Genomic DNA, 13434 nt, shown 5'->3' on the forward strand with positions numbered 1-13434 from the left:
CCTGTGGGTTGGCCCATTACCAAGGGGTAATCTAGGCAACGTGGAAGTCTCCGGAACTGTATTGACAGGTATGGAAATGAGAACGGGCAGCCTGTGTGGTGGACTGGCCAGAACGACTTCAGTGAGGAATCGGGGTTGAGGGCTGAGGACGCAATGAGAAAACTCAGATTTGGGGGACTTGTTGAGCATTTTCACTTTGGCAGTGAGAAGCCGTTGAGGATTCTGAACAAGTCCTCACACCCTGAGTGGGGAGAGTGGAAAGGGTGAGCTGTGCCTGGGGGCACGTGCAGTCCCTCCGGACCACTGGGGTTGGCACGTGCCCAGTCTTACTTATTGTATGACTAGATGAATATATATACATTCCCCCCAGTGTTTCCCAACCTTCTCTAAAGAGGAGAGGAAAGCCTGATAGTAAAATTAAGTCCCTTGTTAACCTGAGGCTGTGGGCATTGGGGACACCATGTGCCCCATTACTTTACCTGCAGTGACTGCTCCCCACTATATGACAGATGGAATCATTCCTGCCCGCCCCTCCGCCAGAGTATAACTCAGGGGCTGTAACACTTTTGTTTGAAGCCAAACCTTTATTGGTGGAAAATCATCTTTATTGGCTACTACATTAAAACTTTTCTTGAAATGCAATTTATGAGGATGAGTTAGCAATCCGAAAAACAAAAAACATTTAATTTGTAAGCAGGCAGGAAAATATGCGTTTCAGGTCTTTGTCCATCCATCCAGCTACCTGCTGGGACTTTCCACAGTACCCTAATCACAAACTGAGAATCCCGGCCTGAAAACATCATACTCCCTCAGGTGAGAGGCAGCTTGAGAGGTTTGGATTAAGTACAGATATGAAGGATTTGGGGGCTGTTTTCATGGTTTCTAGAAACAACCGGACATAGGACTTAAAATTCCAGACTTTCAAGTTATCTGGATGAGCCATCTCTCTGGATTACTCATCAGAGGAATGTTAAAATGAAAGGGTGGTGAGTTTATGACAGTCTTTTCAGAAAAACGATGAGTTCCTGAGGAGGCGGAGGCCTGGGGAGTTTAGCTAAGTTGGTGGACTTGGGACACAGCCTCAAGGGATCTGAGAGCCATTGTGCTGCTGTTCCCGGCGTGAGGCATCATTTAGGAGCAGAGTCAGTTCCCATTATAGGAAGAAAGCAGAACATGAGAAAACCAGGAAGGAACCGACTTTTGTGGAGAGCTTCTCGGTGCTTCCACTCACTTTACCTCATGTCATTCTCCAGTTCCATGGTGGTCTTCATATTCATATCCTTACACGTCAGCAAGTGAGGGCTCCCAACGGGAAAGTGGCAGACTTGCCTAGTGAGCTGGGCTGGTCCAGACTGTTCGGTCACCGAAACTGAGTCTTGTCCAGAGCTGCCCAGCTTCCCGCCGCACCCAATGGCCACTTGGTGGTGACAAAATGTGTGTCATAGTGTTCCTTCCCTGCGTGACTTCTTCAAGAAACTGCGAGGCAGGAAGTGGAATAAACAGGCTAGAAACCACTGGGCCTCAAAGGCATGTTTCCTGTATTAATTGGTGACTTGTAATGATTTTACATTTTTGTATTTTCAGTTTCTGTCTCCTTTGGAAAATTTCTAACTGATGGGCAGGTCCCATTTCATCAGGAGTAAAGCCCCTTCTCCAGCTGGGAAACTCTGAAAGTTTCGGCCTCTCCTTGTTCTCTGCCTCATCCAGGCTAAGGGGGCGCCGCTGCCTCACTGACTGGCCAGTGAGTAGCATGACCTCACGGCAAGAAGTAGAGGGTGACACTCCCCAGGAAACTGTGAGGTGTAGTGCTTAACTGATACAACTTTATTGTAGTTGATCTTTACTTATACAGTTCTCCTTAGCGAGTCTTTCTACTACACTGTCAGCTCCCCAAAGGAGGCATCTGGGAGTGTCCTAATTACAGTGTGTTTCCAGCGCTGGAGGGCCTGCCACGCCGTGCACGCAGCACACACCTGTCAGTGGTTGGCGCACTCTCTGCCCCTGCACACCTGTGCTATAGGACATTGAACCAGCGTATGGAAATACACAGGTTGCGGCATGTGGGGCCCTATGAGTCTGTGAGGCAGCTCTAAGGATCCTTGTTTCCTTTGGGTGAGGAGACTCGGCCAGTTCTTAGCAGGTCAGCCCAACAGGCCTGCGTGCGTCTTCTCCGGGTTCATTTCATTTGCTGTTATGCCATAACCTAACTTGTATGATTTCTATGCTTCATAAGGACCTGTTTTTACCCCGTAACACTTATATTATAGTTCCTGCAGTTAAAGTCTGTTATTTGATTGTGAATTCGAAAAACTTTTAATCAGTGAAGTAGATAATGATTTTAGAAAAACACTTTTAAAAGAAAGAAAACACCTATTTGGTATCCCTCCCCCCCTACACACACACACACCCGTACCCCAACAGCTAAACTTCAAAATGCCCTTTGGCTCTTTGGCTTTTTGTCACTGAACTTGACCTGATAGCCTCAAGCCTGCCTCGTACTCTATCTCAGTCTTAGAAATTGTCTGAAATGATTTAGTAACATTCAGTGAGCTCCTAAAATGTGCCAGGTTCTGTGTCAGATACTGCAGGCTAGAGATGAGAAGTCAAGTGGCCTTTTAAGGATCTCAGTCTCCCAGGAGACAGACACAGAACCAGTGATGAGCCAGCACGGTGATGGGCAGTGGGAAACCCCCAGGGTGATGGGACACCCGAGGAGGAGTAGGGCCTTGGTGCCACCGGCGGCTCGGCTGTGGGATCACACAGTCCCCAGGTCTCATGCTGCTTCATGGCATGTCCATCTTAGGTGGTTGGAGGAAACTACGCTGAAGCAGGAGAAAGGAACCCGGCCTTTTGCTCTCTGGCACCAGCGTCCTCCTGGAAGTGACCATGTCACATCCTCTCGCATTATTGGTAATGGAGCCGAATCAAGTAACAACGGCCATGACCAGCCGCACAGCGATAAGGAAGGGCCATCTGCCATGTTTCCAGGAAGAGAGCCTGACCTGCCTCTTGCCCCTCTTCTCTTTGTGCTATTTATTATACTTGGTAGGAAATGGAGAACATGTGGCTGTGCAAAAATAGAGTATTGCTCACCTGTCGTGTCTCTACCCAGAGATGGTCACCATTAACAGACGATACATAATCGTACATGCAGGTAGGGTCACGCCACACACAGCTTGGTAATGGGGTTTCCGTTATGTGAGGAACATGCTGTCGCGTCAGTTACATGTAATCCACGTCACTAACAGAGCAGGCCAGCGTGTGGTGTCTCGTGGTTTTAAACCAATCGCTCAGCGGTGGTCACGGGTTGACCAGCTTTTCGATGTTATGAACAAAACTTTCTGTAAAGGGCCAAATAGTAAATAATTCAGGCTTTGTGGACCCTGTGTGCTCTTTGTCACGTCCTTTTTTTAAAAAAACAACCTTTTAAAAATGTAAAACCCATACTTAGCTCACAGCCCATGCAAACACAGGCGGGCCTGCGGGGGCTGCCATTGCTGAGCCTGTGCTAAGTAACCGGCGCTGTGAGCCGCGTCCTGGACAGCAGCGCGTGCCTGCCTCTCGTGGGCGAGTGCTTGGCAGTGGAGTCACGGGGTTGGATGGAGTCACTGGGCTCAGGGTACGGCTTCTCCTGCATGCTGTTGAGTTACCTCCGGGGACCTCATGCCAATTGGTGGGCTCACCATCAGGGTGTGGGAATTCCGTTTCCGAAACCCTCGTCAAAATGGGGTGTTTGCATTGGTTTTTTTTTCGCCATTTTGGGTGGAAATATATGGCATCTAATTGTCATTTGAACTTTTATTCTTAAGTAGGATGTTAAATATTTTTCCTGCTTAATAGCTGTCTGTGTCTTTTATGAGAGTTTGTGTGCTTAGCCCTTTTTTCTGTTGGGGTTTGTGTTTTTCTTGTTATAACAATTCTTACATAAAAATGACATGAAACTTTTAGTTTTCTCAGTGGTGCTATAAATATGTTCCTGTTTTCGTCTGTCTTTTGTTGCTGTTGTTCTGTAAGAGTTTGTTTGTGCTTCACCACTGCAGTCAAACCTATTTTTCTTTCATGAGTGTATGTTGCGAAATGGTTAAAACAGGCCTTCGATCCCAGTAGCTCACCTCCATTTCCTCTCAGGACCATGGTTCTGCACCGTTTATGTTTAGTGCTCTAAAACGCATCTCACCATATTTTTCAAATGGTCAGCAATTGTCCCCTGAAGAACCCAGTCTCCCCGTCGATTGGCAGCGTTGTGTTTGTCATTTACCACAGTCTTTACCGTGTGACAGGGCAGATGGCAGTGCCAGCCCCCGAGGTGGAGGTGGAGCTGGGTATTTCCTGTTTGTCTTACGCTGGGTGTGGGGTCCCGGGGGTCTACAAGAACATTTCAGTTAGGAAAGTGTGTCAGAACCCGGGTCCACGGTTCTCATGCAGAGCTTTTCTCTCTGTTCTGGGGACTGCAGTTAAGGGGGCCATTGACAGGGAGGCGTCTGTGTCAACCTCAGACTACGGAAGGTGAAGGGCCAGGAGGAGGGCGCAAGTGCAGTCGGGCACTGGGAGATGCGGTGACCGCTGGGCAGGTGACCTGTGTCGGGGACTCCATAGAAAGGAGGGAGATTGGTCCCAGGGACCCCTGAGGCTGAGTCGGTGCTTCCAGCTGCCCACTGTCGCGTGGGCACTGTATTCGGTTACCCAGAGATTTATACGGCCTGACCTTCCCTTTTGGGGAAGGCCTCGAGCACTCTTTCTGTCAAGTGCATTCCCATTTACTCGTAGAAAAGCAAACGAAAGCATATTAAATTGACTTAAACTCATTCTGAATTTAGCTGTAATCCTCGGACACCTATATTTGCATAATTGGATGAGTCATTTTACGGGGAGTCTCTCGATGTTTTGGTGTTTTGAAATAAGGAAGAAAGTTTATGAGAGTGCTGAAAAGTTTTCGTTTTATACAAATAAAAGATAAAGCTATTAGAATACTGGAGAAAGTACAGGAGAATATTTGGATGGTGAAATATTTTCTAGGTTGGGATCAAAGATAAAAATTTGATTATAGAGGTTTTTATCTAAAGCCTGTACACCTCAGAATAACATCACAAATACAAATTAGTGCTAATGATAAACTGGGAAAATGTCTCTGTGACAAAGGGTTGTCACTTTAATAGCTGTGAGACGACACTTACGCTGCTCACACCAAGGAGACCTGCTGTGGAACTTGGACTGGGGAAAGGCCCCCCTCCCTGCAGGTAGGGGCAGGCTGGCGGCCTTCCTGGAGGAGAGGGTCCTTGGTACTGTGTCTGCAGCCAGCGCTCTGGCCAGCAGCTGCTCTCCCTGGCCTCATTCTGGGGAAATGTTTCCTACAGATGTGAACGAAGGTCAAACATTGACTTAGCAGATGGTAGCAGAAACGGGAAGAAACCCAATGCCCAGTAGTAGAGAGCTGGCTTGTTAAGTGCTACTGTTTCTACATGACATGCAAAAGAGCCCGAAGCCATCTGATGTGGTGACAAAAATGTGAAAAAATAAGAAAAATGAATGTGCATACACACGTGTGTGTGTGTGTGTGTGTGTGTGTCCTAGAAAAGAGGCTCAAAAAAATCTACTTTCAGGGGATAGAGATTATTTCTGGGTGGGGTTATTTTATACATATAAATACATCTTTCCTTTTGTTTTGTTGTTTTTTTTCTTAAGTGAATACGGATTGCTTTTGTAATAGAGTGATCTTAAAAGAAAAACTTTATGTAAACGTGCCTCATCATAACGGAGGCTGATAGGCCTCATTCCCACCTACTCCTTTTCATCCTCTCTCCCTCTTTTAAATATAAAGTGGGCTTCAGAAACGGGCCACTACTGCGGGGAGCAGTCACTTGCAGCCACAGTTCAGCAACGTATCCCAAAGGGGCCTGGGCTCCTGGTTGGCCTTAGGGCCTGGAGGGGCCCCTGGAGTGCAGCCCGTCCCAGAGGGGCAGAGGCCCAGCCCCCAGCACCATCCATCAGGCCCCAGGGCTTGTAGGGGGTCTGTATGGGGTGCAGTGGGTTTTACCGGTGAGGCTAGTAGGGTGACAACACACTTCTGCGTGGGTGACGTCACCCAGTGTCCGAGCTTGAACACGCTTGGAGATCCTGCTGAATGCCGAGTAAGCAGTGGGCCCGGGGCCTAGATCGGGTGTGGTTAGGTCTTGGACAGGCTGTGATGGGGCGAGCCTATGATCTCTCTCACTCTCTGCATTGCAGCCCCCCAAAGTGAAATGCTTGACCAGGATCTGGCACCCCAACATCACAGAGACAGGCGAAATATGTCTGAGGTGAGTCCCTCTTCTTTCCGACCTTCTGCATGTGTGAGCGCCTGGCTCTCCACCCTGTTACCTCCCGGAGGATTGTGAGGCTGGGCCAGGATAAGGAGGGTTGGTAATGCGCCCTGGGGCTTCGGGCCGCACTCCAGGTGGCTCACTGGTCGCCGGGCCACCTCCAGACCCGCGGCCTCCGGCGCCCTCTGGTGGCAGAGGACGTGTAGTCACTGCAGCCTGCGCCTGCCCGGGTGCTCCCTCTGCGTCCCCTCCACGCGGCTGAATGTAGCTAAGTGGGAACGGTATCCTGATGAAATGGGAGGGCAAGTCTTTCTAACAGTTCTCTGCTCTTAGTAAACACTCGTCACCTTTGAAAGGCAAGCAGTGTAAAAACTGACGGCTCCTGGCTTAGCTGCCAGGGTACCAGGCTGCCGTTTTCCTTTCGTGCAGGTGCAGTCAGTACCCATTCTCCCATTTCATTCTGTACGTGGTGCCCTGTTTCATGCCAGCCTTATTTTTTATAGAACATTGAAAGTACATTTTAGAAGAGTGTACCTTTCTAAAGGCGTCTTCCCTTTTAAGTACCTGTTGGGTAAGTATGGAAACTGTAAGACTCGTGATCTTCAGTTTCAGGTCCCAAATGGCGTCTGGTCCACCTTCTCCCCGGGCTTTGCACCTGTGTTTACGTTCCCCTGCCTCAGTCAAAATTAGGACCCGAGTGGGAATTCCTCTTGTCGCTTTTGCTGTCTTCCGAGAGATCAAATTATTAGCAAAACATGACGGGAATTTAGCAGATAGTTGTTTGCTACAAAAGGCGGAGACCTCCGGGGAAAAATCATTGATAGATTTAGCCACCTTATGATTTAAAATACAAAAACAAAATTAAAAAATCAGCTGGATTACATCCTTTGTGACGGTCCTTACCTTCAGTATGAAATAGTCCGCTGGCGCAGCGAGTGTTGGTACAGACAGGTGGCACACAGAGGGAGAAGGTGGGTGGGCGGGAGATGGCCGGGGGTGGCCAGTGTCCTTTGAATTGCTGTGCACTGATCAGGACACCAGTGGGATCTCATCCAGCAATGCCAGACTGAGTTCTTGCCAGAGGGAAACCAGCCGGTCCATTTTTCAAAGTATGGAATGGTCATCTATGTGAGTGTATAATGTGTGTTTACAGTCGGTGGGACAGTGATGAAAATGACTCTGGTCCACCTAAGGAACGGCCCTCCCAGTACTTCCGAAGTCTGTGTGACCTTCCCTGGACGTGGTCCTCCCTTCCTGGGGGGCAGGGGCACCAGCCAGGATTTTGTGCTAATCTGCCTTTACCCTTAAGTTTTTGAACAGCTGTGGAAATGTGTGGCAGGAGCTCACATGGGTTCCAGCCTGCGGGACGGAGAGGTGACACACCTCTCTCGGGGTGTTGAGGCTTTATGGGACTTCAGCATCGAGCTGCTGCACAAACAGGAAGCTCTAAATGTCACTTGCTCCCGTTGTCGTTGCTGTCACCCTCCCTTTCCGAATGTTAAATTGACAGATGCTGTCTACTGTTGTAAGCGTGCTTTAGCCCAGCGTACAACCTTCGTGTCCAGCTGTGATGAAAGGCCTTTGTGCTGTAGTAGAAAGTACGGGCGCAGATGCGAGCATGTGCCCTGCCTCAGAGGTGGAGAGGCCACGCAGAGGGGCAGGAAAGGCGTTCCTGGACACGAGACGCGGTGGCCATGGCACACCTGTGCCTTGCGTGGCCATAGGCTTCTCCCTGCTGACTGCTCTGCCTCTGTGTCTGTTTCAGTTTACTGAGAGAACATTCGATTGACGGCACTGGCTGGGCTCCCACAAGGACGTTAAAGGTAGGCTGCAATGCCATTGACCACAGCCCTGCCCTGGTAACCAGCCACCTGTAGGAGCCGCGATGGCCTATCTGTACTGTCCCCAGCAGCAGCCAGGCCCCCCTGCTCCCTCCTCCCCCACCACCAGGGACTGCTCAGCCAAGCGCTCGGCCCGGTCAGGTCCGTGGCCCCGTTCTCCTGGCTGGAGGGCAGTGTCAGGTCATTTGCTGTCCCCTTAGCCCTTTACTGTCTGTGCTTCAGATAATTGACAGCCTGCTTTTCTTTCTGTCCCCCACCCCCGGCCTGTGAGAGTTGTCTCACCCTTCAGGCTGAGAAGAATTGCCAGGAATGGGGAGACAGGGAGGAGAGAGTGGGTGGGTGTGTGTTACACTGTGCAGAGGACGGGTGTACCCTGAAGCGAGGGCTTTCCTGGGCAGGGACTGTGGACGAGGGAGCCACCAGCACTAAGGAAATGGCCCCGGGGCTTCTGCAACAGAGGCCTAAGCTGCTTTCCGGGTGCGTCCCAGGTGCCCACACGAGGCCACTAGCTGTGGCTTCCCCTCAGGGCTTGCTTCACTGGTGCCCGGAGGACACATAGTTTCTTCGTGTTGCCTGATCTTTTTATTAGACATAGTCAGAACTTAGGGTAGTGTTCACTTAGTACAAAAGCTACTGACTTTGTACAAAGTACAAAGGCTAATGACTTCACTATCGTTGGTGACTAAAGAAACGTTTCAAACAGTCGTAGCCTTTGCCCTACCTTGTGTTGGGTCAGTACCGCCCAGAAGATCACTCGCTGGGGCTGGGTTCGCTTGAGCCCGACTCCGCACAAAGGTGTGGTCGTCTGGACCAAGCCCAACTTCCCTGGTGACCGTCCTCCCCGGGTCAGCCTGTTTGTGAAGCTCTGAGGACTGGCTGGCACGTGGCACGTGCCCTCTTCCCTCTTCTCCTCCCCATTCTCCAGAGGAATACTTTCCACACATGTCTACCTTGTCAGTCCTGCATGGGTTACACAGGTTGTCCTAACTAAAGCCACTTAGAAGTCTGAGTCTGCCAGATGCGCTAACATCAGACAGAGGCTGGTCATGGAGGTGCTGCTGGACGCTGTCCCTCGGGTCACCAGGGTGAGCCTGAGCAGGCCTGGGCCCTGCCCTGCATGAGTGCCAGGCTTGCTTTCCCCTCAGCCCTTCGCAGACCAGTTGACTAGGCCCTGCCTCCAAAAGAACTGCAGAAACCTGACCTCGTCCGTTAGAGACCATCCCTATTCCCGTCCCCAGCTCTTGGGAGAGGACGGGGGCACATGGTAGCATCACTGCCCTTAGAGGACACGGGGGCCAGAGAGACATGCGTGGGTCACAGTGGCCAACAGGTGACTTCACTGGGTCTGGGGCCAGGCCCGGTTCTGTGTGTGACCACCTCATGGGACACAGAGGCAAACTGGTGTGTAGACTGCTCCTGAGGCCAGAAAGGGCTGACAGGTATCGGGTGTCACCACGTAGGCACTTTGGGGGACGAACAGAGGGAAGGGGCTTGGGCCTGTCCCAGAGTCAGGGAACACTGCAGTCATGACCGTGGCTCCCACGAGTTGTGGTCTCCACTGCCATGGCTGCCTGGCCATGTTCTGGGACTTGGCTCTTGTCCAGGCAGTCCCGCTCCTCGGAAGGAGCTCCCCTGCCACCCCTGTTCCTGGCAGTGTCCCAAGTTCTGCTGACACACCCATCTGTTTGCCCCCCTTCCACACCTGAAACCTGTTTTCTTTCTTCCTCAGGATGTTGTTTGGGGATTAAACTCTTTGTTTACTGTAAGTATATTGACCCAAATCCCAAGTTTTTCTTGACTCCCCTGACTGCTGGTTTTACACCTCACACTAAGGATAACACGGGGTGAAAGCAACACCGTGTACATACTGACCCCCGTTTTCTGTTACACTTTTATGAGTCAGGAATGGTGAGATGGGCGCTGAGGGCCTTTGGAGTGACACGTGGGGAGGTCCCTGGGGAGGGGGAGGGTGGGACCCCCGTCCGGCTGGAGCGGCTGCCTGACCTTCTGCGGGCACGAGGCCACACCCCCTGTGTTAGCCTCCTTCCCGTGGGTGGTGGGTCCTGTGGCGGGAGCTGGCCCAGCCCCGCTCTGTCCACTCTCACCTGTAGCCCCGCCACAACCCTCTTCACTGCCACATGTCCTGGTTTGGGCGAAGGAGTAGTATGTGGCCACCGACCTTTGGGCTCCTACAGACCTAAGACCTTAAGAGTTGTTCTCGTGTCGGTGGTGAGCCACCAATGAAGTTCACTGTCCTCAGAAAACAGCGCGTCACAGGCAGGGACTGGAGGGCAGGCAGGGGCGTGGTGAGGATCTGGGAAGGGTCCCGCTGAAAGCTGGTGTGTGGATTGTTTAATATATTATTTGTTCCTTTGAGTGCTTCCTGTATGATCATAACAGAGCTTTAAAAGAAAGAAACTTCGGAGACTTGTCTTTTGGGGAAATTAAAAGCTTTGCTACTGTTGGTAAAACGCAAGGTCCCTCTATGAAAATGAGCCCTTCCTCACAGCCCACAGGACGATGGAGGGGCGGCTTTCTGGCCCAGAGACGCACCTGCGCAGCTCAGTCCCCCTGGGGTGGGGTTGCTGTCCTCTCGTCTGAGGCCACGGTGTTCTCATCTCAGCAAAATAAAAACCAGGAGAGCCTCAGGATTAGACTCTTAAGTCCCCACCTCCCTTTGCCTTGTCATCTGATGTCACCAGGTGACCGCTGTAATCCAGGCAGCAAAGCAATGCTTCTTGATTTCAGGACCCCCATTAATCCCCAGGGGAAGGCAGTGCCCAAGGTTACGGGCAGTCGGGTGGTTCTCTCCCTTTGTCGGTCAATGGGGTCTTTTTCATTGAAGTGAGTGAAGTGTTACTTGTGGGGCTACGAGGCCCGAGGATGATTTAAACTCTGCCTTGTGGTCACGCCTGGTCGCAACGAGCCTTTGCGTCTTTAGCGTTGGTTGAGAGGGCTGAAGAGCACTGGGAACTCACGCTGTCACTGTCATCAGCCACCACGAAGGCACAGTTCTGAAACGCACTGTTTCCCGCAGCTTTCCTCGGCCCTAAACCCAAAATGGTTTTGGCTGACAACTCGGTACAGGGGAATTCATAGAAAGAAATGAGCACTGGCTCCTTGGACTTTTTTCTTTCTTTGTTTAAAAGAAATTTGGTGCAATCTTCATCTTTCCAAGTGCTCCAAACCTTCCAAATTCCAAAGAGCCGATCAAAATTGCTGATTAAATCTGGATTGTTTATCCCATATTCATTTTTGATCAAATATGGGCTAAAGAAGATGAACAGTTTTGTATGTCTGGTGTAGTCTTTGTGTACACTGGGTTTCTTGTGTGATGTGTACTTTTAATTTTGTGTATTTCTAGGACTTTGAGTCTAATTTTCCAAATGATTATAGAGTCACAATTTTTCTTGGTTATGTTTGTGAAATACTATTGGTCACACCCATGCTTATTTGCAGATCAGGAGTACAGCCCCCAAATTGAGCATTTCTCCTGAGGAGAAATATGGTTGTCTTTATAATGACCCATCTGTGGCTTTGGGAAGCAGTGACTCATTAAAAGATCAAATCTTCTGACTTGATTTTTAAGAGGAGATGTAGGCAGTACAGAGGTAAGACGTGGCCTCTGATCTGAAATCTTGGTGTTTCTGGGGGGAAATGAGGAGTAGCCACTCCAGCGTCTTCTAAGATACAAAGGGGCTGGTGCTCCCTCCTGAGGCCAGGGGACACCTGCCTAATGTCACTGCCTCACATTCAGTTGGGTTCCAGACGTCTTTGCTACTGGGCTTTGAGTCTGATGTTTGTGAAGCCAGTTAAAAGATAAAGGAAAAATCCAGTTAAGGCCAAAAGAGGAGCCACAGACAGGCTTAGAAAGGCCAAGTCGTTGAGAACAAAATAAAGGAAGAAAATTTCTAAGGAAAAGGGAATGGGGCTTTAATTTAGAAATGCTCATAATGAGAATTGTTTTTTATTCTCCAATTATCAAAAATAGCATTAGAAATGAATGTGACAGCTGTTAATCCATTTTCACCACTTTGTACAATTCTGTAGAATTATTACTCCCACTTCTTTCAGTCTAGTTCAGTGCTCTTACGTAAAAGAACTTTAGTCCTTAATAGAATTTTTCCGTGCTCCAGGTCATTCGTTACACAATTTGCTGAATAGATTTCAGTAGCCTTGTTCATAAAACGGGAGAAAGATCGATTCTTTCTGTTGTTTCATGGAGTGTCTCTCTTTAAGGACCTTCTGAATTTCGATGACCCACTGAATATTGAAGCTGCAGAGCATCATTTGAGGGACAAGGTAAGCTAACGACAGGAATATTCTAGGTGGGGTGTTTGGTAAAAGGTGATGACCATCTCTTGATTAGATAAGTATACAAAATTTGAAGCAATTTATAAATAATGTGTTATAAGAAATGTGAGTGGTTTCAGTAAAATGTTTGACCCAAGGTCACACAGACATGTTTTTATTAGATGTGGTTGATTTCCTAGAATTGAGTATGAGTGATTTAAAACAGGCAACTGTTACATCACCTTAACAGTACAGGAATACAGAAGTGAGAACGAGCGGCACCACCCCCTCTGTGCCCACTTGGCCTCCAGCCAGCTCCACGACCCTCCACCCCTCCCTATGAGCTCATGCTCACTCACACCCCTTTGGCCCAGCATAATGGGATCATCGTCGCTACTCTTAATCTTTAATTCCTCATTTTAAACCTTTTTCCCTCCAAGTCAATGCATAAAGTATCACTCATTCATTTCAGGAACTTTAATGTTCCATAAAGTGGTTCTACCATCGCCATTCTCTTATTGGTGGGCACTCAGGTTTTTCCACGGGTTTTCCCCCCAAACTATAAACAGTACTGCAGTAAGCATCCTTCGTACACACATTCTTACGAAGCCCGTGTACAGGCCTGGGTCTGGGCTGGAGTTGGGAGCCTGTGAGACTAGGACGAGCCTCTCAGCGGTTGTCAGCGTCGACGCCTGGGGCCACTTGGGGGTTAGACCTAAGTGGACCCACTGATCGGTTCCCGACCTCATGTTTCATTTCCTGACCGAGATGCCCTGCTAGTTCTCACCAGCCCTAACACGGCTGGATCTTCTGATGCTGCTCTAAACAGGTAACGGTCTAGAAGTCACCAGGTTGGCTCTAACTGTGGTACCTAACGTTAAGAGCATCGCTTCTGCTTATGTAAAACCTACTGTGTGCCAGAGTGCAGGGGTGTTTTGAACGTGCTGTGTGGTGGTCCCCACACCCTGAACCAAGGAGCAGCAGCCCTGCCTTACTTAGCA

At 49.7% G+C, this 13434-nt stretch overlaps 1 protein-coding gene across 4 annotated transcripts in view; it reads left to right on the forward strand.

The window, feature by feature from the left end:
* Positions 1–13434, forward strand: part of UBE2F (ubiquitin conjugating enzyme E2 F (putative)) — a 45901-nt gene that overhangs the window by 29912 nt on the left and 2555 nt on the right. For all 4 annotated transcript variants that reach the window (XM_081050677.1, XM_081050680.1, XM_081050679.1 and 1 more), the window contains 4 exons: positions 6226–6296; positions 8065–8122; positions 9870–9902; positions 12380–12442. In XM_081050677.1, coding sequence (XP_080906803.1) covers positions 6226–6296; positions 8065–8122; positions 9870–9902; positions 12380–12442 — 225 coding nt within the window. The remainder of the gene's footprint in view (positions 1–6225; positions 6297–8064; positions 8123–9869; positions 9903–12379; positions 12443–13434) is intronic.

Source organism: Rhinolophus hipposideros (genome assembly GCF_964194185.1).
Source record: "Rhinolophus hipposideros genome assembly, chromosome: 6".
Classification (NCBI taxonomy): Eukaryota; Metazoa; Chordata; class Mammalia; order Chiroptera; family Rhinolophidae; genus Rhinolophus; species Rhinolophus hipposideros.